At 45.9% G+C, this 27,722-nt stretch overlaps 1 protein-coding gene across 4 annotated transcripts in view; it reads left to right on the top strand.

Annotated features, from left to right (window-relative positions):
• FANCI (FA complementation group I) overlaps positions 1-27,722 on the top strand; it is a 1,757,660-nt gene that overhangs the window by 466,304 nt on the left and 1,263,634 nt on the right. For all 4 annotated transcript variants that reach the window (XM_069624307.1, XM_069624308.1, XM_069624309.1 and 1 more), the window contains 2 exons: positions 7,902-8,016; positions 8,768-8,890. In XM_069624307.1, coding sequence (XP_069480408.1) covers positions 7,902-8,016; positions 8,768-8,890 — 238 coding nt within the window. The remainder of the gene's footprint in view (positions 1-7,901; positions 8,017-8,767; positions 8,891-27,722) is intronic.

The raw sequence follows: 27,722 nt of genomic DNA, 5'->3' as shown, positions 1-27,722 counted from the left end.
GACCTTCACCTTAAGCTCTCCTCCTGCCTCACTGCTATCACGAACTGGATGTCCTCCCGCTTTCTCTCAACACCGATAAAACCGAAGTCCTTTTCTTTCCCTCTAATTCTCTTCCCCCTCTCTCTCCTCCCCCTTTCATTCACTTTCCTCCCTCCAATCTCCCTGTCTCTCCCCAAGCTCGTAATTTAGGCGTTCTCTTTCACTCCTCTCTCCCCTTCTCACAACATATTTCACTCACCTCTCGCACCTGCCGATACCACCTCTACAAAATTCGCAAAATCCGTCCCTCCCTCACATTCCACGCCACCAAACTCCTAATTTCCTCTCTCATATTTTCCCGCCTCTTCTACTGCTCTTCTCTACTCTTTGGACTTCCTGCATCTCAACTTGCCCCTCTTAAATCCATATACCACTCTGCTGTTCATACCATTTGTCTCCTTACCTCCCGTGACTCCATCTCTTCCTCGCTCTCTTACCTTGGCTGGCTACCTTTCCACTTACAGCTAAAATTTTACTTTCTCTGCCTTGTTTTCAAATCCCTCCATGGTCTTGCTCCTCCTTATCTCTCCTCCCTTCTCTCCTTCTAATCCCCCTCCCTTTGTTCCGCTGACCATTTCCTTCTCACTGTACCTCCATCCCCCTGTGCTTCCTCCCTTTTCCGCTCCTTCCAACTCCTTGCACCTCTGCACTGGAACTCGCTCCCTCTCACAATCCGCTCTACCACGACCTTCACATCATTTCGCACTTCCCTTAAATCCCTCCTCCTCCATTCTCCTCCTTGAAAATTCCCCCTCTGCCCTCTCTACTACCCCCCTTCCCTTCATCTGATTCCTCTCTCCCCTCTCCTGCTCCTTGCTCTCTCTCTCCCTCCCTTCCATTTTCCCTTGTCCAATCCATCTCCAACCCCCCCCACACCTAGTCCCACTCCCCTCCTCTTCCCTCCCCTCAGTTAATTGCACTTTGCACTGTTTTGTTGAATGATTCATGATGTAATTTTGCTCCCACTGTTATTTGTTGTTATCTTGTATTAAGTTGTTCCATTGTACTGCGCCTTGGTGTAAAGCGTGCTATAAATAAATAAATAAACCAATCAATCGATATCTTCAACCCAATGCACTAGCGCCACATGAGTAGAAAACCAACAAAGCTACATTTACCTGCACTTCGGGCACCGAGAGCACGGGCCCTACAGTTTCTACCAACAGGCAGCAAGTGCAACGAAACCGGACTACATATATTGAGTAAAGGCGCGGCCACCACCAGTTCCTAGTGCCCATTTCTCTTTCTGAACATTCAGGGGAGCATTTCCTGCCAAAGGCAAACTTATGCTTTCCTCTATTGCTTTGATGGGCTTTGGCAGCTCTTTGCTTCATTGCCTTGGGATGGCTTTGGCATCCCTTTGTTTTCGGCTCCCTGATGTCTCTATCCATGGGCTCCACAAGCACTTATTTCCTCAAGGGCAGTGCCTTTTTCATGTCTATTAAAAGGACTTTGTGGGCCCTTTAATTTACCTCTGTGGCGGTGCTCTATCGCTCTCCAGGCGGGGAAAGTCCTTGTTGGACTCTGCCCAGGCCTGCCCACCTGGGCAGAGTCAGAGCGTCCAGCCGACGCACTCCACGATAAGCCCTAGCCACAAATGACGTTGCAGCCTGGGCTCCAGGTAAGTTCACGCTCACAACTCCCTCCCCGTCTTGCCCTAGGGAGAGCGGATGCAGCACAGGCCGCCCCCCCCCCCCCCGGCGGTGCTGGAGGTCTTACTGGCCCCTCGCCTGTGCTGTCTGGGTTCTTCTTTGTTCAATGCTCGCCCCGCCGGGCAGGCTTTCCGCACGGCCATGATCTTCACCCGGGCTGCACCACACATGTGGCCCGGCACTTCCCTCACATCCGGGCCACCCGGACTGGCCCCTGGGCGGCCTGCAGCCTTCAGGCCACTCTTCAGTTTGGGCCACCACCATGCGCGGCCCCGGGTTGGGGTGTTACCACGTGCGGCCAGTTCTTTATTTTTTTTCTTCTAGCCCACCCCCACAGACGCGGCCCAGTGCGCGGGTGTTAGGCCGCAGCGCACACGCGGCCAGGGGCTTTCTTTCCCGCCGGGCTGCTGCTGGCAGACGCAGCCCTCCTAAACACCCATCAGGAGACCCTGGGGGACCGTTCGAGGCAGCAATCCGCCAGGGAACGCAGCTCTTACTTTTCTGTCTTTCTATCATTTTTACACCCCTTTAGTCTCGCTGCCTTTCTTTCTCCTGGCTCTCCTTCTTTCAACTGTCAACTTCTCAGTCCAGTCCATGTCTGTCTCTTGGCTGGGGAGGCCTGCCCATTGTCCTCCTCAAGGTTCCATGTGTTCCCCATGGTGGGGAACGTGGTACTGCAGCTAAGTCCACTGTCTAACACAAACACATTTCACCATAAATAAAAGTGCTTTAAAAAACCCTTTGTGTCTAGTGGCTGGTTTCTAAACATTTTTGTTACTAACCCTTCTCTAACCGGTCCCCATTTGGGCTGGGTGTTACAACCGCCTGTGGCTTTAACCATCTGATCGATCCAGACTTTTCCCTCTCGGTCATGTGTCTTCTTCAGGAAGATTTTTTGCACATAAACACTTTTTAGGACTTTCGTCTTTACTCTTTATTTACCCTTCTAGGGCATAGGTTTCTCATTGACCCCCTTTTAGGGAATCCTTTTATCTCCTGACTTCTGATAATCCCCTTTTCTGTTTGGGATTCTTAAAACCCTTTGTTGGAGTTTATTTTCTTTCTTCACTAGGCCCCCTTGGCCCATGAGCTACTTGAATGGCTTTGTTGCTCTGTCTCTCGTGTAGTGCCACAGAGCTTAACCCCCTCCTCCCTTTTCTCATTGTATTCCGCGTACCAGATGTTCAGCGTTCTTCTTCTCCGGCATGACAGTCTCCTGTGTTGGTCACGGTTTGGTCTTGCCGGCAGAGACCTTGAAGCTGCGGCTCTCCGACACATCTGGGGTAGGCAGTGCTGCGTGGGCTCTCCGCTTACCACATAGCTGTTGTGGTCCTGCCTCCTGGCTGTGTTGGCTCCTCACCGTAGCAGCATTGTCTGCTCTGTTCGGCTTCGTTCGGGTTGGCTCGATTCACGTCAGCTCCTCTTTCTCTCTCTCTCCAGGCAAGGGCTTTGTCCCTTTAATGCCGATCTCTACATTGAGGGATGCCATTCCATTGGTTCTGGGGCTTCAGGTTGAATCCTCAGCCAAACCAAGCATGTGTGAGTGCCTACATTAATACTATCATCTGCTCTCATGTATGCAGAAAATACGTGGAACATTGGGGCTAAGCGAGATGTACACGTTATTCAATTGTAGTCCTTGTCCTCTAAGGGGTGTCACTCCCAGTGAGATCCCCTTGCCCAAACCCTTAGGGAGGGTTTTGCGTAGCTGGCTCACCTCCCTAGTGACACACCTCCATGGATTTGTTGCATATACAATTGAAAAGAAACGGGGAGATTATAGAGGACAGTGAGCAGAAAATGTCTTACCTCAGTGTTGAGCTGCAGTGAAATGAAAGAGCAAAATCTAAATTGCATGTGGTATGGTACAGGTGTCTCCTGCCACTATTGTGAGGGTGGCGATCAGATAAGAGCATAGACCCCTGTCTCCTGTTGCTAGTATGAGCAATAAGAGCCCAGGAATGCAGCCATCATAAAACACAGTGGCAGAAAGAGCACAATGGGGCAGGGTGTTTTCTGCAAAAATAAAGCCAGGTCCACTTTGTGTGGGGAAACGGAGAAAATGCTAGGCCACGTGTTAAAATGGGCAGAGTCACCTATGGCTGTAACGAGAAAAGGGGTGAACCTTGTGCAGTGCAAAGGAATGCAGTGGGAAGGTACCCTTTGTTGTAAGCATAGAAGGAATGATCAGCTGGATACTACAACAAAAGAATAGGCCTAGCCTAGGGAAGGGATTGTACAAAAACATGAGGGAGAAAACAAAAGGAAACAAAATGAGAAAAACTGATGAAAAAATGAGTCTGATAAAAGAATAAAATGTGAGGGCTAAATAACAGAATGGATTGGGGCAATGAACCTGGAAAAAAGGCAAAAGGTATAATCAAGGGAAGTGCCTGGGGGGTAGCTGGTGTTGGGAGAGCCTAAGGATAGCAAAGACAGAGGTGAGAGTAGGCTTACTCTACAAGATTGGTTAATGGTTGCAAGGTTGCAGGAGGAGGAGACTGGCACACAGGTGGCATGATTGTTGGTATACACTTTTATTTGCTCAAAATAAAGAGGAAACCAATCTCTCTCTAACTCCAAGAGGGGTTTCCCTGTCTCAACGAAGGAACTAAGGAAATCTGTCAGAATGTCCAAGTAAATGAAAGATTCAACCCTTTTGGGTCAAAATGCCTACTTTTATCTCCCTTACACTAGTAACTAAACTGTTTTATTTTGTATACTTTGTGAAAGGCCATTGTTTTGGCCATAACAGAATTTAAAAAACTAAAGAGATACTGGATATTCTTGGTCCAGAAGAATGGCTCCCTTCTTCTGGACAGTGGATTATAGTTCCAATTGGCAGATGGGAACTTCAGCTGAGAGAACGACTCCCTTCTCCAGGTCTCAGTTCCTTTCCAGGATACAACACAAACTTCCAGCTTGAGGTGCTGTAAAATTCTCAATTCAAACAAGTTCCACCTCAAACATAATTACATTTTGCCCATGGTTTTCTTCACTCTTGGGTTCCTGGAGGATGCCTCCCTTCTCCAAGTATCTTTTTCTCAGTACTTTCACAGTGCCATGGGGAACGACTCCCTTTCCTGGGTCTTCCTGGTCTTAGCTTCATTGTACACAACCCCAGGGAGGTACAGCTACCTTCCCCTGATCTCTTTTGGCTTGCAGTTTCACCGTAGTAGGGGGAATGTTTCCCTTCCCCAGGCCTTTCACAGGCTCTTTATCTCAGTTCATGAAGGCAAGGGGAATGACTCCCTTCCCCAGGCCCTTCTTAGGCTCTTTATCGCAGTTCACGAAGGCTGGGGAATGACTCCCTTCCGTAGGCCCTTCCTAATCTCTTTAGCAAAGTTCACAATGCCAGCAGGAGACTGACTCCCTTCCCCTGGCTTCTTTTCATCTTATTTTACTGGTTTGTTGGTGTGGGTCCGTGACCCGTAGGATTCTGCTGCTTTCCTTTGGCAAACCTGGTTCACTTTCCTACCAGGTACTGCACGGAAGAAGAGGACCTGTGATGCTCTTCTGAAATAGATGCGAGTCCCAGACCTGTGCTTCTCTTTTTGACTGCTATGGCTCCCCTGGCTCACTACTTTGCCAGGTACTGTGCCCGAAGAAGAGGATGGTTATATGTGATTTTACCAACCACAATTACAGAGTGGTACATTTCATCGCGAGCAACACACAACCCTTATAACGCCACCACAACCCCATCCCGACCCATTTTAACCCCATGCCCCACTTTTCTTTATATGTTTATTTATTCTTTTCATTGGTTTTTCAGTGTTATTATCCACTCTATGTACCACTGTTTGCAATCAAATGACTAAATACTGAAGAGGATTTGTGATAATCTTCTCCATTTCCTGCAGGTCCCAGACCTGTGCTTCTCTCTCTGACTTCTCAGAATGTCCTGTCTCACCCCTCTTCCAGGTACTGTGCCGAAGAAGAGGATTTGTGATGCTCTTCTCAATTTGGTGTAGGTACCAGACCTGTGCTTCTCTCTCTGCTCAGACAGTCCTGGCGCACACCTCTGCCAGGTACTGTGCCGAAGAAGAGGATTCTCAACTGGGTACAGGTCCCAGACCTGACTTTAGTATCTCTTGATCCCTTCCAAAGCCCCACCAAGCGTCCCGGCGACTCTGGTACCTGTCAGGGTCTTGCCTACGCTCTACAGGTCATGTGCAGCTTTATTGTCCCTCCGTAGGGTTCCTGCAGCCTTTGTTTGTCTTTCTGTATGCTGCGGCATCTCCGCACTACTTAACTCGTCGCCGGCAGCGTGCCTGCTTCTGACTGGGATGTCCTGCGATCTTTGTCGTCTGAAGGTTGGCTCCGGTAGCCTCCCAGGTCGTGTGATCTCTGCGAATGGTAAATGAGCGTCCCAGACACGGTCTTCGAGTCCCCCTGCTTTCAGCTCTCCTCTCACAATCCGGACTCCACCGTGGATGACTTCTGCCTCAGTTCCTCCAAGGAGAGTTGAACACTCTTTCGAGTCTCTCTTCACTTTTTATGCTCATGCAGTTACCACATTTTGACTGGAACGCTTACTTTGGTTCTGCGGGGCGTTCCTCATTGCTCCGCACTTCTTCTTCATCTCAGTATTGAAATGGTCAATCTCCACTGGGTTATTTGGATTCTTCCTCGTCCCAGTCTTTTAAGAGTACTTCAGGTGGGTAGTCCCTACGGTATTGCCCAAATTGACCTTTTACAATTGACCTTTTGTCCTAATTGACCTAATAATAGTGGCCCTAATTGACCTTCTGCACAATTGACCTTTATTTTACTTTATATATATATATATATATATATATATGTGTGTGGGGTGGGTTTGGGGTAATAAATAATATAATCGGATTGGCTAGGGGGTTGTGGGGGCTTTTGGATTGAGTGGGGGGTTGCAGGGGGTTTAACCCCGCATATATGTCCTAATTGACCTTCATTTCACGATCAAGTGTGCAGAAGGTCAATTCTCCCGTGATCAATTGTGAAAAGGTCAATTGGTACTACTCTTCCTCGGTTCAGTATTTCTCAGGAGGGTTGTTTTATCTACTCTACACAAATATATGGAAGTGTGGGGGGAGCAGTGCACCCTGTATAGGGAAGAAGGATGAGGGAGGTTGTGGTGCAGCGCGGACATACTGCGTTCTCCCCAGATAGTCGGCCCTAGTCCTATAGAGGGGATCCTTCCCCATGACATCCACCCGCTGAGTACCATCCGCAGGTTGAATATCGGGTAGCGGCCTCTCCTCCCTAGCCTCATGAGAAGGGTCTCCCTCTCGGGGAGAAGGAACAACATCACAGGATTAGTCACATGGTCCTTAGATGGACTATCAGAGTTAAAGCAAATCAGTGTTGCCACTTACCCTCACACAGTTCCAGCAATATACAACATCCATGGGACATAGCTCTACCGTGAGCTTTTAGTAGTTTGGCGTCACTAGGTAAAAAGAATGGTGCAAGACCCCAATTTTGCAGATGAACTAGACTTGCCTTATTTTATCATCTATTTGTATATATGTGCTCAGTCTAACTTTCACAGATTAAAAACAGTTGTGCAATTCCAAACTCATACATACAAAAGTCTAGGTCAGAATTGGTACTTAATCTAGATGAAGATCTCTGGTCCAATATAAAGGCTCTACCCATCTCCACAGTCCAGCCATTTGCATATGTTCACACACTTTGGAACCCTGAGCCCAGGGCAGGTGAGGGCCTGCTCTGGCAAACCACAAACTGGTGACCACTGCCTGGGGTACAACCAGGCTGCTACTACAAACTTTCTGGTGGTGCATGTAATTTGCTTAGTAGAAGCACTTCTACCATGCTGATTATTATGTCTCATGTGCCATTGGTGGCCTGAACACTTCATTGGGTAATGACACCCCAACCTGAACTGGCATTGAGGAGGCACACAGAGACCACGTGGAAGAGCCTCTTCCACCAGGTGTACCAATTGAAGGGCTAAGACTATTCAACACAGAGTGTTGAAGCACAGTGGCACATTTACCTTTATTCCAAGCTCTATACTAAAACGTGTGCCTGTGGGCTATAATTCAAATGTATCTGTATTTAAATGGGAATGGTGGTATCTCAAAGTCTCTGAAAGGAACTTATTTGCCTACCCTGTTGCATGTAAAGTATAATATGGATTCAATAAATGAAGAATTTGCTGATTACCTAATTGTTAACAATATTTGATATTTCCTTTCTTATTCCCAGTCAGATTGATGCTCGCAAATCTGCAGTTGCTGGATTTTTACTTTTATTGAAGAACTTTAAGGTTTTGGGGAGTCTGTCTTCTTCCCAGTGCAGCCAAGCCATTGGTGCTAGCCAGGTAAGGGTAAATCTGACAAACGGCAGCTTCCTTGTCAATCCCAATGATATTTTCTTTTAAAAGAAATCCAACGAGGCAAGTGAAATTGGCTGTTGATTTTCAGTTGAACCTTCGTTTTTATTTGTAAAAATCCTCCCCACATCCTTTCAACCTGCCAGGGACTTTTTATGTATTGCTAGTCTTCAGAGGGCAGTGAAAGAAACATCTGAAGATCTTTTCCAGTGGTCATAACTGCCTGGCAGCGGGAGGTCTTTCCAGCCTCCTTAATAGAACGATGTCTCATGTACCGTATATTCCGGCGTAAAAGACGGCTGGGCGTAAAAGACAACCCCCAACTTTTCCAGTTAAAATGTAGAGTTTGGGATATACCTGCCCTATGAAAAACACCCAGCGTATAAGACGACCCCTGACTTTTGAGAAGATTTTCCTGGGTTAAAAAGTTGTCTTATACGCCAGAATATACGGTATGCCAAATTGGAACATCAGAAGTAGTTAAACGCTCCTCTAGTTTTTATCACGTGCCAAACTGATGTCAGTGGAGAAATTGATGCAGTCTTATAGGAACATGTCTTGAGGAGATGAAATGGAAGGATTTGGTTTTTCATGAAATATCTACTTGAAAATGTTGCACCTACAAAATCAGCTTGTTTATAATGGTTCTAGAGCCTAAAATCAAAACATGCCAATGGCAGATTATGTGCAGGTCAATGTTATGAATTTATTTTACATTTCATTTTGTTTATTCTTACAGGTTCAGGTGGATGTTCACATGAGGTACAACTCTGCTGCCAACGAGGCCTTCTGTCTTGAAATACTTGGCAGTCTGAGGCGGTGCCTCAGTCAACAGGCGGATGTCAGACTTATGCTTTATGAGGTAGAGTCCATTATTTAGCTCCATTAGTACACTCAGACCTGCAGTTCACATGATTTCATGCCGGCCAGCGTGTGACACCACACAGGAGTGAATGCTCATGCATCGCCCTTAATTCTATCATTCGTCGGGGCCTAAACGCTACTAAAATAACAATTGTGAAACTGAGTCATAGAGTGATTTGTCCAGGATCACACTGCAGTTCAGCTGGACAGGTGTTGCTCAATTCTATTACTCATGAGTTTGTACATGAAACATGCCCTATACTTAGCACAATTCCTAATTCCCTATGTATTGCAGAATATATTTCTGTGGCTAGAGTGAGTGACCATTCAAATATTCTAAATATGATTAGGGTTGGCTAGGTGTTCCTAACCGTTTAGAAGTTCTTCTCTTGCTTCCTACAGCGTTGTATTTGGATGTGCGTAAATGTGATTTCAAATGACATGGCGACACCAAAGAACTATCATATAATTCTAAACAAGACTTGGGAATGTTATTGAGACCCAAGTGAAAAGAATAGTTTTTAATCCCTAAAGGCAACAAATAATTTCTCCAGCTAATGAGATTTTGTATGTTGCCCCACTTGGTAAATTTGTCCCTGCCTTAGGGAATATTTTTTTACAAAGATTTTACTAAACACAAATTTGATTTATATTATTAAAGGAATTGTACTCGTCTTGGGCTCCTGTTCTCCAACTATAGGAAGGAATTGCCCTCAGATGCCATCACAAAGTTTCTAGAGTTTTCCATCATTTTGAACTTCTTTATTAAGCAGTTCTTTCTCGTTTGACCGCTTTTTTCTTTTTCTTTCAATATTAAGGTTTTCTTTGTGTTTATTTCACTTGGTATTTTTATAGTACAAGTACACAGCCTTCCAACTGCTATAGAGCACTCTCTTCCAATTGTGGTAAGTCAGACCTAGGAGAGGGACAAAAAGGACCTGTTTCGTTGAGATGTTTGTATAAAGAAATTAAACATCTAATTCCTATCACTATGAGGAATTCCCTTTATGGAAAAAAAATATGGTGCTCGTCAGGATATCTCCCAAATAAGCTCTATCCTCCATCCAAATCTGTACTAACCTGCAATCTACCCTACTACTATGAAAAGAAAAGTAGAATCCAAGCTTCAGCTTAGTATCAGTATACTTGCCTTTTATGGTGGCTGGTTTCCAGACCCCCACCAAAGAGTTCTCGGTCTCTTCCAGCTTCTGATTTCATGGAATGTTCCCAACAGAACAACAATGGGCCTCATTACGAGTAACCCGGTCTGGAAAAAATGCTGGTAAAATGGCCGGTACTACTGGCTCTGGCATTCTTTCCGGACCGGGTTACTTTTGGTTCAGGTAATGGTCTTCTTCAGATAGTCCTGAGAAGAGTTCTTTTGACCTGGATATTGGGCGGTACTCACAACAAAAACCAAGTTCCTCCTGGTTTGTTCCCAGTCTTCGCCTTGGGTAGGTTTTAGTACCTTTACACTTTGTTAGCTTTCTCCTTTCTCTTACCCCTCTCGAGGTAGTCTGTTTCTCAACCCTGGGTTGGCACTGGGCCTGCCTAACCCTGCAGTGGTGTTGCTTTTCTCTCCCTTCTCCAGGAGTATTTGTACTCTCTACCCAGCATGGGTTAGGGGCCTGCTCAGCCCTGCTTGATTTGTTGCTTTTCCCCCCTTCTGGGGTATTCGGGTTGTTAGCCTTATGTTGGATACGGGGTCTGCTCAGCCTAGGTTGGTATAATGCTTCTCTCACCCCTTGCAGTGGCATTCATACTCTCCGCCCAGCATGGGCTTGGTTGCGTACTCACCCCCCTCCAGCTGCTCCTTGGATGCTGTCGTGTACTGTCAGCTTTCGCCAATCTCACCGGAGTGTCTTTGTCGCTGTTAGATAGATCCGATTTGGATGGAACAGGAAGTCTTTCTTCAGGGCAACCCTTCTTGGTGAACAGTTAGGGTCTGTTCCGGAGCTCGCCACTTTTGATGGACTAGAGAACAGTTCCAGCAATAGGGCAAACTCCCTGCGCAGCCGTTTCAGGAGAAAAAGCCTGGTGGCACCAAAAAACCCCTGGATTAATTGGTAGGAGTTGTAATCCACGGTAGTTGGTAAAGTCTGTCAAGGCTGCGGAGTAGTGAAGCGCTCTGGATTCAGGTTTCTGTGGTAAATGAAGAGGAAGGGATCTGGAGGCAGATTGGTACTTGCGGTGAGTAGAGAGGCACCAATATAGTGTAGAAACAGCTCCAGAAGGAAACACGTGGCAGGATTTTCAGAACGGTACACCGGATGAGATGAGATCCTCGGTATTATTAACCATAGCAGTAGAAGACACACGACTGTCCAACAGTAGAAAAGGCAGTGAACAGAACAGGTAGGTATGGGTCAGATGCACCAAGAAAAGAGTAGAAATCATACAAAACAGCCGTAGCCGAGAAGAAGAGGGGAAAGAAAAGTGGCGGCGAACCGTGAGCAAACAGGGCTGACCGGAGGCACTCACAGAAGCGCACTGATCAGAACAGTAAACAACCAAAACTTAACAAATAGAGAAGAGGGCGTCGCTGATGTTGGATGACCGGTAAGAGGAACCGGCGAGACGCCTAGTCCAAGGCGGATGAGTGGAAAAGCCCGACAGGTAGAAAGGTCCGGCACACAAAAGGGAAGCAAAGCGAGCAAGCCGGACAAAAAGGAAACGTAGCGGGAAGCAGGAAAAGGTAGCAGTCCGAAGGCGGACTGCCGGCAGGATTCAGAAATCACTTTCCACACAGAAAGCAAGGAAAGTCAGCGGGCATGAAACGGAGTATAGACTCCTAGAGTTGCAATGCACTGAGTGGGCGGCGCAACAGACCGGATATAAGAAAGGAAAAAGACTAGAACGTACAACTGAGTTGCCGTGTAGCGACACTGTTATGTCCTCCATTGGTTCCAGAACTTCCATAACCTTGTCCTCATGACATGTACCTTCACTACAGCGGCATTGCTCAGTAGTGGAGGAGGTCTCTCTGGCCCATGCAGATCCGCGCCCCTGCCTTTGCTCTGGTATGCGCGGTCAGCTGTTTCGTGTTGCCTCTCCCTTTTCTGGGATTGGTCAGAACAAGACGCAGGTCTGTCTTGTTTCCTTTTGTACTGTTTCGTTCTTCAGCAGTCTACAGCTGCTTGAGGCTTCCGCCTTCATTGAAGTGCCAGCGCTCCGCAGGCTGCCTTGGGCCTTGTTAAGATGGATTTCTAAAATCAGCCCTGGTAGACAGATTTTAGAAGGCCAACCTAGTTATGGTTAGCTCTGAGAGGTTAGCCAAAACCCAATAAAGGTAGAAATGGAGAGCAGTCAAGGCTTAGTCTCAGGAGAGTCTGAGTGGGGTTAGGGGCCCTCAATGAGTCCACACAGAATAAGACACAATTCATCTTAGACAAGCGGTTATACAAATACTTATTTATTTTGGCCTTTAGTACACACTGAAAAATAAAACTAGCAGGTAGTAATATCACACACTACTTTATAATACAAATATATACAATCACCAGAATGTTTATTCACAATGCATCATAAAATAACTAACCATCTAACACAGCTAAGTAATGCAGTTCAAAAGTTGAGAACTAATCACATGTTCAATTCCCTATACAGAAGGCCAACCCTAAGATGTATGGGGCTTAGTGCCTGTTAGGCAGAAACCTGTGCAGTTCCCTCTGGGACCACTGCAAAAGATTTAAGACTACAGGTGTTTGGGAGTAAACCCACTTGGTAGCAGTCTGTACCACATAGATTCACTTGGTAGCTGTGGCTGAGCAGCCAGACTTCCCTCAAGAAGAGTTAGGCAGTATACAGAGTATTCACAATAGGTCAAGAGAACACAATAGAACAAGTAAACACTGACCAGGGCTTGGTGTAAAAGAGATATCATTATTTATTTAAAAACCACATCTAGAAAAACACACAGGCACTAATAGTAAGCAATTCAAAAACAAGGTCACTAAAAGATATACACTCCCTTAAAAGAATATTAGACAAGTCTTAAGTAAAGCCCCACTTATTTTTAGACAGCGGTGAGCGCTTAACGTAGATGGCACTCTAATAGTTCGTTTTTAAAAGGGAGAGAAAAGCAGAGAACAAATTGAAACAGATCCCAACACTTTTACAATAACATAAAAGAGAGGAAGGCAAAGTAAAAACGTGAATTCAGAGTCAGTAGGCCGGATCCGCTTTAAGAGGATCGAAACGAAATGTGTCCAAGGTCACACGGTTGCAGTGCACACAAGTCTTGTAAAGGTTCAAAAAGGAGTTGGACCAAGAAAAGGGACCAGTTGGAGGGTTAAGGCGGCCAGCCCAGTCCAGAAGGTTAAGGAGTTATTATTACCTTGTAGCAATCTTTAGAAAGGGAGGCCTGGCGGACACGGTACCTTAAAGTGGTGAGAACACTCCAGCGGGGGCAGTTGTTCCTGGCAGCGGATGCAAGTCGTTGCTTCGTCCTGGGGAAGAGAGGATCTCTTCGTGGAGGAAGACAGGAGTCCGTTGCACTGCCAGGGAAGAAACCAGCTGCAGAGTTTCTCAGGTACAAGGAGCGGTCCGTTGATTTGCGGTTCAGTGGTGAGTGGCTATCCAGCTGCCGGGGTGCTTGGCATGGGCAGTTCGACCACAAACCGGTCTGGGGTGCGAAGAAAGAAGGTAAAACTGGTTGTGCCCACCAGTCAGGGGAAGAAGCCTTCCAGCCGGAAGATCTTCTCTGTCGTCGGGAAGTGGTGAGTCGGTTCCGCAGGGCTCCACCGGTGGTGTCGTCGTGGTAGGTCGGCTCAGCTTCTCCCTCGTCGGATTCTCAGGTCCTGTGGCGACTTCAAAAGTTCCAGTCCCCCAAAGCCCTGCTTTTATGCAGCATACCCCCATTCACTCAGCCTAGCTGTCAATAAAACATGCTAAGTGGTGAGCCGGCCGGCTAACCACTTGGGCCAATCACACAAGAGTGCAACTTGAGTTACCAAGGTAACTCAGTCCAGGGTGCCTAAACCCCCTCCTTCCCCCTGTGGTACCCAGACAGAGTGGCACCACTTTTGGAGGCTTCTGTGGAGAAGCCCGCCAAAAAGTGGAACAAAGGGCTCGACTTGGATTGGAGTCACAGAAGAGAACACAGACGCCATTTTAGAATTGAGTCCTGGCAAAAAATACCAACCGGCGAATTAATATTAATTAAATAAACCGGCGGTATGTTCGAGGCTATGAGAATTAAATAATTAAAGTTGCCTAGCCTCCAACAATAGGAAAATCCCATAGGAAAATATTTGCAGTCGAATATAAAAAGTAGTTTCCGCTGCCACCAGCCAAAACTCGATCAGGGGGGGCAGAGACGTGCCCCCTCGACTAACAGACCCCGGGGCAATCGAATTGCCCCGACCAGTACTTCCACAATATGATGGTTTGTACTGGTTTCTGTTAATAATTTGGGACTAGTAAAGCCAATGGTGACTTTACATGCCCTGGGAGACACTAGTCAGTCCCAGGGTATGGAGTAATGGTGGGGGGTCACTATGACACCCCTGTGTTACTGCACGGAGGGTGCTGTGTAACACACATAATAAAAACACATGAGACCCTATGGAGTAAAGGACCCCATAGCCCATAAAACACATTAAAAGTCAAAGGAACACCATAAATCATGTCCAAGAGTGGGAGAAAGAGTCTCACTCTTGGCAGGAGAAAAATACAAACTCCAGAAATCCAGTAAAGCTGCTGGGGGACTCACTAGGTTAGGAAATTCAGCCTAAACAGAGAATTCTCCCTAACAGTGCCCAAAAGTCACAGGTTCCAACACAAGGTTTCTCACAGGTACGTATTCTCTAAAGGGATGCAGTGGACTTGTGGCGGTGATTAAGAATAGTTTCAAACTAGTTAAAAGTTCAGCAACAATTTACCAGAAGACGGGTAAGCTCTCCTCTCTCTTCCAGACCCAAGGCTAACAAGGGGCAGGATACTTGACCCAGGTTCGGCGACCAAAGTTATGTAAGCGGGAATAGGAGCTAATGGGCTTTGTTCCCAATGTTATCCTCTGGATGAAAGGGGTGGGGTCACAAGTATGCTTACTTACACCCCACCCACAGCCTCCTCCGGACTCAGATGTTCTAAGGGATCATGGTGGGTCGACTGGGGGGGTTACTGGGAGTGCATTCTTCTGTCCTTTGGTCCATTGAGAGGTGCCCAGGGGTTGAAGGCTTGAGGATTCTTCTGGTCGGGTGCAGCTGCAAGATGTAAACGCAGTCAATGAAGAAATGTAGATTCCAACGATGCAGACCTCCTCAGGGTGCTTCATTGGAAGGAGGAAGGCGAGTTTCAGCAACCATCACTGTTTGCAGGCGTCCTTTCAGTCGTGGTCAAAGAAGCAGCTCCAGGACAGGTTCCCTTGATGTTATTAAGCTGTGAATTCAGGAGGAGGCAACTTATGGGGCAAGCTGGGGACCACTGAAAATCCGGGCTTGAAGGGGGAACAGCAGCGATTCTGGCGATGTAGACCGTGAGGGAGCTTGCCAGTCCACTGGGCAGTCCAGGGACACTTCCGAAGCCTCTGAGGGGTTGGGTCCTCGAAGGTGTCGAGACTAGCTGGTCCCACTAGTCGAAGGGCTTAAAGCACTGTCTAGGCTCTTTGGAGATCAGGCCGAGGAGCAGGACTTCACCAGGCCAATTAGCTGGAGGGGGTGCTGGTCCATTGCAGTCATGCTCAGCGGGATGCTCTTCTTAGGAGGATTCTTTGCTCTAATGTAGATCTAAAGAATGGCTGCAGGAGTCCTCTCATCCAAAATCCAAGCTGAAAGCAAATCCAAACCCACAAATGGTAAGGATCCTTCTAGGAGATGCACACACGCTTCCGCCCCTCCCTCCCGCCATGGCTGCCTCTAAACCCGGGTCCGGTCTCACTGAATGGGGTACTTACCGGGTCATTCCAACCTTGGAGTAACCGGTAAGTCCCCATTCAGTAAACCATTCCCCATTCCCATTTGAGCCCCCATAGGGCTCAGTGGGAATGGGGAAGGAGCAAATAACGGGACCGCTAATAGCGGGCCCGTTATTTGCTCCAAGGTCCATTAACGGTTCCCGATCAGAACGGCTGGTCAGACCAGCCGTTCCTGCTGGGACCCGCTAAGGGACCTCGGAATATGGCGGTAGGGGCTTAACGACACCGCCAACCTTAATGGTGCCGTTAAGCCCCTACCGCCTTACTCGTAATGACCCCCATTGCTTCAAAAAGAAATTGTGATTTCTAAAAGAGCATAATCGTAGCAGCTAAAAACGCATTTTACCTGTTCAAGTTGTGTGAGGTTGATAATTAACCAACCGCCTCATCACATTTCACTGACCTCAGAGAACTCTGATTAATGACTGCACTGCTATAGTACTTGCACGTTGTTACACTTTAGGCTCATCCATGGCACTTAGCCCATCCGTGCTTGTAGCTGCTAAATCATACCCAGATCAGCATCAAAATGAATTATTTTGGTAACCTTTCATGATCCAGCTTGCCTTTTCTGCGAAATCAATCAGTTGTGTCCCTCACAATAAAACAAAGTATCAACCATCTGTGATGAATCAAGGGTATTTGTCCCTTCTCCCCTTTTAGGCTATGGGTGTGAGCCTGCTCCTCAAAAGACCGCTCCCTAGGAGCCTGGACAAGTGGGACCTCACTGGTAGAGACCCCCCCCCTCCTCTTAGGGGACAAGGCCTCCCATTCCTGTGAGGAACTCCCTAGATCATCCCCCACCCATAGCAGCATATATGGGACCATCCGGTGTGAAGAAAATTGTAAAATCCAAATGTTTGGCAGAAAGCAAAGCTAAAATACATCATTACGCACAAGGAAAATAATCGGTCTCTTTAAAGGGACAACGTACATTTAACAACGAGTAGACCGAAGAGGGAGAGCACACCATGGAGAGGCAAAGCAGAGAGTGAAGAGTGTAAGCAGGGGAAACCCCCTTGCATCATGTAACCGCAAAGAGGTGAGACAGAGAAGGAGAGAGAGGATCATAAGCAGGGGAAGCTCCGTGACGACATCACGCCTTGGAAAGGCAGGAGCAGGGGAAGCCCTGCGACTTTCAGCAAAGTCTTGAATGCCAGAGGAAAGTGCTGGAGGCCCGATGTTTTCAAGGATGGAGAAACACCGGTCAAGGGACTCATAACTCCATTGGTGGCGTGAACACAACAACTTCGTGGTGGACTGGTGGCCCGCCGAACTACACCACAACCATCCAGGTGGGCATTGGACGAGACTCACTGGTGCCCACAACCCTAACCGGTGGTACGTAGAGACGACAGAGGGCGGGACTCCCGCATTATCGAGAAGCATGAGATCCCGAGGGGAAGAAGAGATACCGAGTGAGCGCCAAGACTGATGGTGTTTTCTGCAGACACAGAACTAACTGGGAGAACGGGTGAACCCGAAAGGCTGCCGGGGCATCGTTATGAAGCGGTCCCAGTGAAATTGATGAGATGCTGAATATTAAAGGGCTTGCCTATTCTTCTAGCACATGATGTGGTTAATGTGTCTAACTGCCTGTCTGATTGCCTATGTGCTTTAGATGCTGCCTCTATAAAATGCTTGTATTTGTGTCCGAGTAAAACTGTTGCTGATGCACCAAAAGTCATTGATATTGTGAATTATGTTCCCACTTGCCCTAATGCTCTAGATGCTGCCTGGGTAACTTGTCTGTGCTCCGACACTAGCAGATTTGATATTCCTACAGCCTCGGATACAATTAAATACTTCCTTGTATACCCTAACCACCTACGTTCGACCCAGATAATTGCCTGAACACCTGCTTTTTGACAGTTGATGCTTAGCCCGTATTAAGCTCTCCCATACCTCGCAAGCCCATTGAAAATTCTGATGTCATACACATGTCCACTCTTTGTAAAAATGGTGTTGAACTATCTAACAAATGCCTACTCGCATGTTTAGACCACTTGGTTGCTACCTCTCATAACCAGCCCCACTCTCGCCCTACCGACATGGAAATGGTCTCCACTGAAAGACTAGTGCCCCTACGCTCAGTGGTCCTGCTCACCTTCAAATGCCTTTCTGCCAACCTTACACCTACGAGTGTTAACAGGGGGAACTGCCCACCCTCTTCATATGCCCTATAAGCTAAAATGCACATAACTTGTCTGGTCACAGCTAAGCCCTCTAACAAAGCACTGACTTCCAATTATTAATCCTACAACCTTACCTGCTTGAGTACTACCATACCTCCAGACCACCCCTGGCCTACACTATTCCTGCCCCCCCCCCTCCATCTCATCACACACTGCCAGCTACCCCCCCCCAACCTCTCTCACAACTAAGAGAAACCCAACCATGCATAAATAATGACCACCTAGGAACACTTGGCTCTAGAACAGCACATCTGCTACATAGCCAGCACACTCTCTACCCAACCCCCGCAAACCCCCCCCCCCCACACACACACACATACACGTACCTAGGTGAAACACAACCATGCTCAGGTAACTTGCGATGCTTAGAGATAGAAATGCCCTTTGACCTCACAACCTCACTAAAAAACGACCATCTGGGTACAATAGCCCACCCCACATCCTTCCCCCTTAAAATTACTGCGCATCCTTGCCAACACTGGAACTGAAACAGGCTTCTAAACAACTACGACCTGTACAGCCCAACTGCCTCAAAGGTGCCCTGCTGAATGTCCGTTCACTGGGAGCCCATGCTATAGATATCCACGACCTTATACTTCAATACCAACTTGACTTCCTTGCCATCACAGAACCCTGGCTCCACAACACCTCTGGCCCTCTCCTCTCCTTGGCCATCCCGCACAACTACACCATTCTCAGGGCTGATCATCAAAGCCCCTCCCCCACCTTTCCTACAATACTGAGCCGAGGAAGAGGAGGTCTGAGGCTCAAAGGATTACCTCCCAACCTTTACATTGGGCATGTCTCGCTAACTATTATCAGGCACTTGACAATAATCACTCACACCTGACACCCATTTACTTTCCCAGCATGGGTTAAAGGCAGAGCACAAAAGCACATGGAGAGCAAATAGGCACACAGGAGAAAGCTGTACTTCTAGGGCAGTGCTGCGGGACAAATCCATGCTGGAACCAAAACCATGAGGCTGAAAGAAGCTATGGGGATGAGAGAGACAGGGGCCGTGAAGAAGCAACTCTTGTTGAACTGCATCAGGGTGAGCTGAATAGAATGAGACCCTGTTTTCCATGTAAAAGAAAAGAATGCTGCTTTAACCTTCGTGGAGGCCGTGAAGAGATGTACTCCTGGTGACCAGCTGATGCGAAGAGGCATGATAGAAGCGGACTGCAAGGACAAAGAGGGAGAGACTGATAACATTCAGCCAGTGAGTTATCACGCTGAAAGAAACAAAAGCCTGGCTGAGTGCACATCTGCTTCATGTTAAAGAACTGTATCCAGTGCGAGTTAAAGGTGAAAAGCTTGACGTTTTTTGGAAACTGTATCCAGTGCACTTTGCGCGTAAGACGGCAACCATGAGTAAAACTTTTGTTTAAGAGAAAGCTGAGTGAAACTAAGTAACCAAGTGGTCCGGTAGTGTTTGAAACTTCCCATTCGAAAGTCTTGGTGAAAAGTAACAAGAACGTTATGAGAATGGAGAGAAGAGCTTACCCCCGACTGAGGGGAGCTTAATTAAAGAGTTAACGAATAACTAAAAGTACCAACAGACACTGGGAAAAAGGTAGCTTTGGCGATGAACTGTGAAAGTGTTAAAGGATAACTAGATGTACCAGCAGGCACTGGTAAAAGAAGATAATGCGAAAATCTAAGTGGTCAGGTATGGAACAAAGTTAAAAGAATACGATTTTGTTTGTTATAACAGACCCTCTGCAGTAGTAGACTGTTATTGAAGAGGCTTTCCTAATGTCTTTGCTTTGAACTGTTTCCTCATGGCCGCGAAACAGTGTGTGTGAAGCTCGAATGTGCCGCCTTGCCCCGTGCCGAAAACGTGGGGAAGGGAGCCAACTGCTCAACCGTCCTAACATATTATTTCTTGAACACTTTCCTTTTTGCAAACACCATTGTCCCACACCCTTTTGTATTTCGAATTAAAGATTGGCTATAGGTTGATTAGTACAGGCCCTTTTATTTGACAGATACTTGACTAGGACTGTGTTATTATTTGATAGTCGTAGCTTGCTCCCATCCTTGGCTTTAGGTTTAGATGGGCGTTAAACCAACCCATTTGAAGTTCAATAAACACCCTTGAGCTGTGATCACTTGTGTCTGTCTTCACTGTTTGATACCATGACTTCCTGTGGGATGTATTAACCCACTTATGCTCTGCCCTGCGGCATCCCTGGGTGCTGATGGTGCCAGAATGATCAAAATGGCCTCAAAACCCCTGGGTGCGCCAAAACCTATGGAAATTGCGCTTTGCAGCGAAAAGATGGTTGCCAAATCTACCATGCATGTTTTCAGGGGTGGAACGGAGACCTCACTGCTGAAACATGTCACTGGGCTGCCCAACAAATAAAAATGGAGACTGCATGAAAAGCAGTGCTTGCTGAAAGAAATCCAACATCTGCTTTAAATTCCTTTTTTTTGGTTGCTGAAACTGCAGAATGCTGGTCCAAAACACCATAAAACATCCAATATTCTTGCTGGGTGGTACTAGTCACTTCATTCAAGAAATCATTTTGAACATACAATGTCATGAAAAGCGGAATCTGTCATCAAAATATTCACAGCAAAAATGTGCCTGCCTGTGAAATCTGTCAAAATCTGGGCGCAGTACCAGCGGCTGCCTGTATGACAGCTGTCAGTAGATTGCATCATAAGGATTTAAACTTGTACATTGAAATCTAATGTATGAAATCTAAGTGACCTGTTATTGAGAGTAACCTAGGTTGTAACTATTTAAATATCATGGGTTAGAATCTGAAATAAGTGTTGTAGCTGCTTGTTTGGAAATTAGAAAGTTTATTTTAAACCAAGAGAAAATTGCAACAAAATGACATTTAAAATTATGCCTGACTCCCAGCCAAACCAGGATAACAACTTCCCCCAAGAGGCCAGGCCTCTCCGCCAGGAACTCGCACCCTTGTGATGATTAAGGGGTGGGAGGAGAATTTGGGCTGCTGTGGGAAGAGGACAATGAACTTCCTCCAACTCAAGGAGATGCTAATTAGGAAGGATCGTAAATGGCCTCTGCCAGGAGGAAATGGGAGGAGGCTGCTTCTGGACTGCAAACAGACCGGAGGAGGCGGGGACAGACAACCATTTGTGGATTCACAAGGACAAAAAGCACTTTTTCAAAAGACTGATAAATGACTGTAAAATTGTAAAAATTATAAAAATAACAGCATTGTTATTTCTGGGTGCAGGGTTTAAGAGATGCCAGAACTCTGTGCTATGTTCTGCGAAGTAACAGGGGAAATTCTGGTTTTGCAGCAAATATATTTGTCAAAAGCATGAAACTTCACACGCTTATGCCCCTATACAATGTGCACATTTGTGGAAATTTGCTCCGAAATTGGACCATGTGTTCTGGATAAAAAGTGCGAAATCCGGTCAAATCCAGACTCAAGATCCTACAGCGACGGGGCTTGGAAGAGTATTTGCTCCACAAAATATGTGATCTATATATGTTATTGTTACAGAAGTAGCGCATTTGTAAATATGTATTGTACTAAAAGTAGATTTTATGTTCAAGGGGCCAAGGGGAGGATTCTCCAACTCAAACCCACATCATCATGGTGACACCCTGTTTTCTCCTCCAATCAAGGGAGAGAGGAGACTCTAGCCAATAGTCGACCTAGGAGGCGGGCTTAGGAGAAGCCAGCATGCACACCCCCTTATGATATGCATAAATAGAGAAAGCTGAGGACTTAGAAAGACACACAGATTCACCCACTATCCTGATCCTGTCGAAGCACCCTGAAGATGATCCATCCACTTCCTTGCTCCAGACACCAGAAACTTGGCAAAGCAGAAAGGCCCATTCTATAGCTGAACCATTCTCAGCAAGGTCTTAAACTTCTAGAACCAGAATCCCACAAACTTAAAGGAGAAACCAAAGAAGCAGCCGGGCTGTGCTGTAACTGCTTTCCTGCTAAATAATTATCTTCAGAACCGAGAAGGGCAGATTAAACCCAATCCTGTGCTGTGCTGATCCTGTCCAGTCCCGTCGTGCGGGGACCAGAGCGTCTTGCTGATTGCAGACCCTGTCCAATCCCCTGTGCCCAGCAGTCTGTCCCAGAACCAGATCCCTGACCAGACATCTTGACCACCAGAATTCCTGACGGTTCTGTTCAAACCTATATAGTGAGTATCCATAGTATAGGACTGTCACTAGCCTATGTACTGTTCATAGTAATCACCATCTAAATCCATCCTATCTTGACTTTAGAACCTGCTTTGTTAGAAATCTTTTTGAATTTCCTGAACTCTCTATCTTATCCCTACTATCTTCCTTCTGTACTAGAATTGTTAAATATCTTTACGCTGATATATTTCATCTGAAGAAGGCAAGCTCCTCGGCAGGCAGTCGCCCTGATCCAGTAGCGCCCTGGTCCAGTGGCTGTGCTTCCGTGTAGTATTTGCTTCTTCATAGTCACCCCCTAGTGTAGAGAAATCCCATTTGTCTTTTGAAAGCTCTTCTCTGTTTTCCCTTTCTTTCGCCTATCTCAGAAAAACGACCTTCACTAAACCGTCCATAACTTTCTCAATTATTATGCTAGAAACAAAATTTCAACTTCTGCTTGTAGCTAACATCCACAGCTTTCCTTCGAACCAAATCCATATAGTTTTCCCACAATCGCAATTACCGCGCACTGAAAAGTTTTCCGCAAATTTTGTTTTAGGTAAAATTCTGTTACGTGTAAAACAGCTTTCAATTGCAACCGACCTCAATTTTCAGGGGGAAATAGTAACCACATTGCTATTTGATTTGAACACACCCGCAAAAGTATTATTTCTGTGCTGCATTGTTTTTGCTCATTATTACTCATTGTGATTAAAGAGATTGCTTAGTGTGACATCACCCCATTGATGATTACTGCATACCAATTAAACATAGTGTGATTATATTGTGAATACATGAATAAATATTTTAACTTTGCAAACCAGCTTGATTCCTGGTTCAGTGTGACCGGGGGGTTCCAAGAGAGGGGCGTGATATAAGTGGTACATCGTTCAGAATAAAAGAACTTTTAGACACAGATAAATAAGGATTTCAGTTGTGCATTACGCGCTAGGCATTGACTTAGGAGAAGTGCCGGATTGAAATCGCTTACATTCCTTACATAATTCACTAGTCTGCTCTTTTAGATGAATAATACAACAGTACAGAATGCATTTCTGGAACAACATGTTCAATGTCATCAAGCTTCTTCTTAGCTAGCGACCAAAAGTGGACAGTCTGGCCGTATCAAGAATACCCGTTAGTTCATCTAGGTTTGTTCATACTCTTCTCCAACATGGGGGTGACGCCATCTAACCCTTGAACCCCGGCTCGTAGAAATAATTTGTGCTACACAGTCACAATTGGTCTACACAACCCCTTTTGACAGCCAAGTGCATTATGGTGCTAATTCTGTTCCATACAATCTTTGACATATAGACAAAGAACCCTGTGTGTGCTCTTAGCTAAACAGCCAATTGTTGTGTATGCAGGTGTCAAACAACTTTATCTGGAGTTCTCTTTTACAAAAAACCATACATGAAAGCTCCTGCATGATCTGGAAAACAGGACTCCTCTTATTTTCCTTATTTACTTTCTCGTCTGCCTGGGCAAATGTGTTGCACACCAACGAGGAGTGTGAGAAAGCTTGAAATGCTTTGGAAAACTTCTGTTTCCAGTGCTCTCAATTGAGCACCTGTAATGAGTGCTAAATCTATATTGCATATGTTTGTATAGGGCACTGTGTGACGTTAACCATTTCATGACACTGATCGACTGCAAGTTGATGTTGTGAAACTGCTACAGAAGCTAGGATAATAGCAATTGGAGTGTTTGATGTACCTGCATGAACTTTCAATGATTAGCACTTCATTAAAAATTGAGTGTTGTGGGGAACTCGAGGCAATGATACATGCATGAATTGTGGGATCCAGCAATATTTATTTCAATAAGAAATTGGATAGTGTTAGATAAATGCATAGAAGGTAGTAGGGAAATCCCTCCGTTTTAAGAAGTACTTCTGAATAAGAATGTGTTAGGATAGGTTAAACTAAAGAATGATTCCTTATTGCTCCCGAGATTTCCCTTGTGAAACAAGAAAAATGCCCAAAACCTGTTCTAATATTTCTCCACCACTCTAGGGACTCCCTGTGTCCAATAAAGTAAAGCTCCAAAAGATTGGCCAACAGTAGACTCTCAAACCTAAACTTTGAGTCTGCAGCCTCCTTGCTCTACCCCTAGCTATTAACATAAAGTACCAAAAATCAGCCAAAGCAGAGCGTTCACAGGCATACTCTGCAAAGTCTATCCTTATTCTAATGCAACAAAACAGATTTGTTCATTGATTCTCCCAAGGTTAACATCGGGCCTTTCCTGGACATTGAATTTTAGGATTAACAGGTCCATCCTGTACTTTGAATTTTAGGGTTCATGATCGGTTCCCCTTGGACCTTGGGTTTCAGTATTCATCATCAGAACCTCCTTGTGTACTTGTGTACGAGCACGATATAAATAAAATATCATACCATATCCTTTACCTTATCTTCAGGATTCATGACAGGTCCCTCCTGCACCTCTGCTTCGGGAATAACGACAGGCCCCTCCTGTACCTTTTGGCTTGGACTTTATTAGACAGATTTTCTTTTTACAAATATTTTTATTTGCTTTGAAGGTGAGTAAGTCTTTTTTTTATCTCACTCATCTCCTGCATTCATTTTATTTTGGGGACTCAAGTCACTTTTTGGGATTTACCCGTGTTGTGAGCCCTCTACCCATTTTGTGGCATCTTTTTTCTCATGGCAGCATCCCTGCCCTATGAGGTGTGACGCCAAGCACCCAAAGGGGACCTTGTTATGTGTCTTTTTGGGTCCACTGGGTAGCCTATGTGTCTATTAGTGGAGGAAATTACCTCCTTTTTTTTAAATTTTACTTTAGTTTTTACATTCCATTTTTTTTTAAAGAATCCTATAGAAAATTACACAGTTCTGCAAGCTCAGGTATTTCACCAGATACATACAACTAGAGCATCAACCATGTACATAACATCCAGAGAGTACCATAAAAAATATTTTTTTAAAAATTGTCATTTAGATTGGACAAAACCTTCAACTGTTACAGCACAGGGGAAAAAGACAGATAATAAATCATACCAAAACATATCTAAACCAGCACTGGGGAGAAGAAAAACACGAGCAAATTGCTAACATTGTGATAATGTGAACAAAATCATATCATGTGGCTTGTGATGGAGGCCAGGGTTGTCGTTTCAAGCCACAAACTGGATAAAGGGCTCCCATTCAGCTAGAATCTTGGGCATTTCTCCTTTCGGAGTGGCTTCGATTTAACACATAGCTGCTATAAACCACACTTTAACCCACCACTCCCTAATGTCTGGTGCAGTAGAGGACCTCCAATTATGTGCTAATACAATTCTAGCAGCATATAGAAAGCGTGTGAGTAACTTGGCAGACAGTTTATAATGCCCTTCAGGGTCTTCATCTCCCAAGAGCAATGTTAAAGGTGCTATAGGAAGGTCCAATTCCGTTATCCTCTTAATTTGAGCCGAGATCTCCTTCCTGTAAGACTGGATCACAGTGCAAGACCACCAATTGTGATGGCGTTCCCAGGGCCTGGGCACATCTCCAGGAACAATCTAGTACAGCTGGGTCCATCTTATGAAGCATTGAGGGGGTGAAGTACCATCCAAATAGTAACATATAACCATTTTCCTTCAACAGTATGCATTTATAAGATATAGCAGCTCTATTCCAGGCATTGTACCACATAAGGTTCCCAATGGGGACATTCATCTCTTCCTCCCAACACAACATATAAGCATGCAGTGACTTAAAACGACAAGCATTAAGCACCTGATACAGTGAAGAAACCCTAGGGAAGGGGCATCTCCAATTAATAGGTCCTCGAATGGGGTGGTATCCCTTTTAGCCTGCTGGGAAACTTGCGCTAGATATCCAATGGCGGAGTTACATATAAGAATATTTTTCTATGTCTCGGACCATAAAGGCCTGCATACATTTGTCGAAAGTCAAAGGAAGCTTAGACTCAAAAAGCGGACCTAACCGTTCCAGACCCCTTTTCGACCTACCTACTGAACCTCCCCTGCTGACAGCCTGGCGGAAACTCCAGTGTGTTGCATATGTGGGTAAGGGGGGGGAGGGAATGCTGTCCCCTGGTACTTACGAGCCACCCTATCCCTATAGTCCATTAAAACCTGGGTTGTCGAGAGGAGGCTAGTTTCCTTCCTGCGAACCAAGGGAGACCTCCAGCACCAATCATGTCGGGGAACTTGTAACCTAGATTGTTCTATAGTCAACTAATGTTTAGGGTTTCGGTTTGTGCTTAAACTATCAAACAAAGGAGCTACCTGCACTGCATAAAGATAACTTCCAATGTCTGGAAGCCCCAACCCTCCTTTCACCTTCGTTGTCATCAGAGTATGGTGGGAGACCCTCAAGGATTTCCAAGTCCAGAGAAATCGAAAAATTGAGGTTTGCAGGTCTTTAAGGGCCTGCTTGGCAACCCAGACCGCAACGGCATGAAAGACGTATATAGCAGGCGTGGTAGTAGCGTCATCTTAAGGGCTGCAACCCGCCCCAACCATGAAATATCCATCTGCCCCCATCGATGAGGTCAGCCTTGGCATAAGAGAAAATGCCAGGAATGTATAACTGGGAGTATGAAGGGGTAATCTGGACCCCCAAATACCAATGGGAGTTTTCGGCCCATTGGAAATCAAATCCCCCTCTGACGATCTTGTTTTATCACAGTGCTAGTGGATTTAGACACATTCATCTTAAAACCAGAAACCTGGTGAAACGATTCTAGCAAGAAACTATGTGAGATAAAGTAGTCGGAGGATGATGTATATAAAAAAGGTCATCCGTGTAAATCGCAACCTTGTGCTGATGACCAGCTACGGTGATACCACAAATTGTATCCAACGCCCTAACCTTATTCGCCAAGGGCTCCATCGATAACGCAAATAACAATGGAGTCAATGGACACCCCTGGCGAGTCCCTCTAGTCAAAGCCAAGGGCTCAGAAAAAGCCCCATTAAATTTTATACAAGTGGTCGGAAGCGCAACATTGGCTTGTATTATCTTAATAAAAAGTGGTCTGAATCCAAACCCACCGAGCACCTTCAAAGATATGACCAGTCCATACGGTCAAATGCTTTTTCAACATCTATAGAAAGTATTGCCAATTCCTGGTCATGCCTCTTCGCGTGCACAATCATATCCACAGTCCTTTGAACATTGTCAAAAGTTTGACATCCCGAGACAAAACCAGTTTGGTACACCTGAACTTTACGATCATAGTTTAGAACCGCAATAGGGCGACATGATGTGCAAAGGGTGAGATCGTTATCTGGTTTGCCTATAGGTGAAAGCAAGTATTCACCTATATTGGGCGTAGACGCTGCTGTATCAGCGAAGCTATTGAAAAGCGAGACTAACTGGAGGGCAAGATGGTCTGCGCACTTATTATAAAACGGGGCGAATATCCATCCGGCCATGGGGCCTTGTTTGGGACGGACCGTATTACCCAGGTCACCATTTCCAAAGTGTTTGGATTCTCCAATGCCTGTTTGTCATCGGCAGAGATGGAGGACAACCGTGCCTTCCTAATGACTAATTCCTGGGCCTCCTCATCCCACATATCGGCGTAAAAAAGGGACATA

The sequence above is a fragment of the Ambystoma mexicanum genome, chromosome 11, assembly GCF_040938575.1.
Source record: "Ambystoma mexicanum isolate Mex_15411 chromosome 11, UKY_AmexF1_1, whole genome shotgun sequence".
Lineage (NCBI taxonomy): Eukaryota > Metazoa > Chordata > Amphibia > Caudata > Ambystomatidae > Ambystoma > Ambystoma mexicanum.
This window is presented reverse-complemented; position numbering and strand designations above follow the sequence as displayed.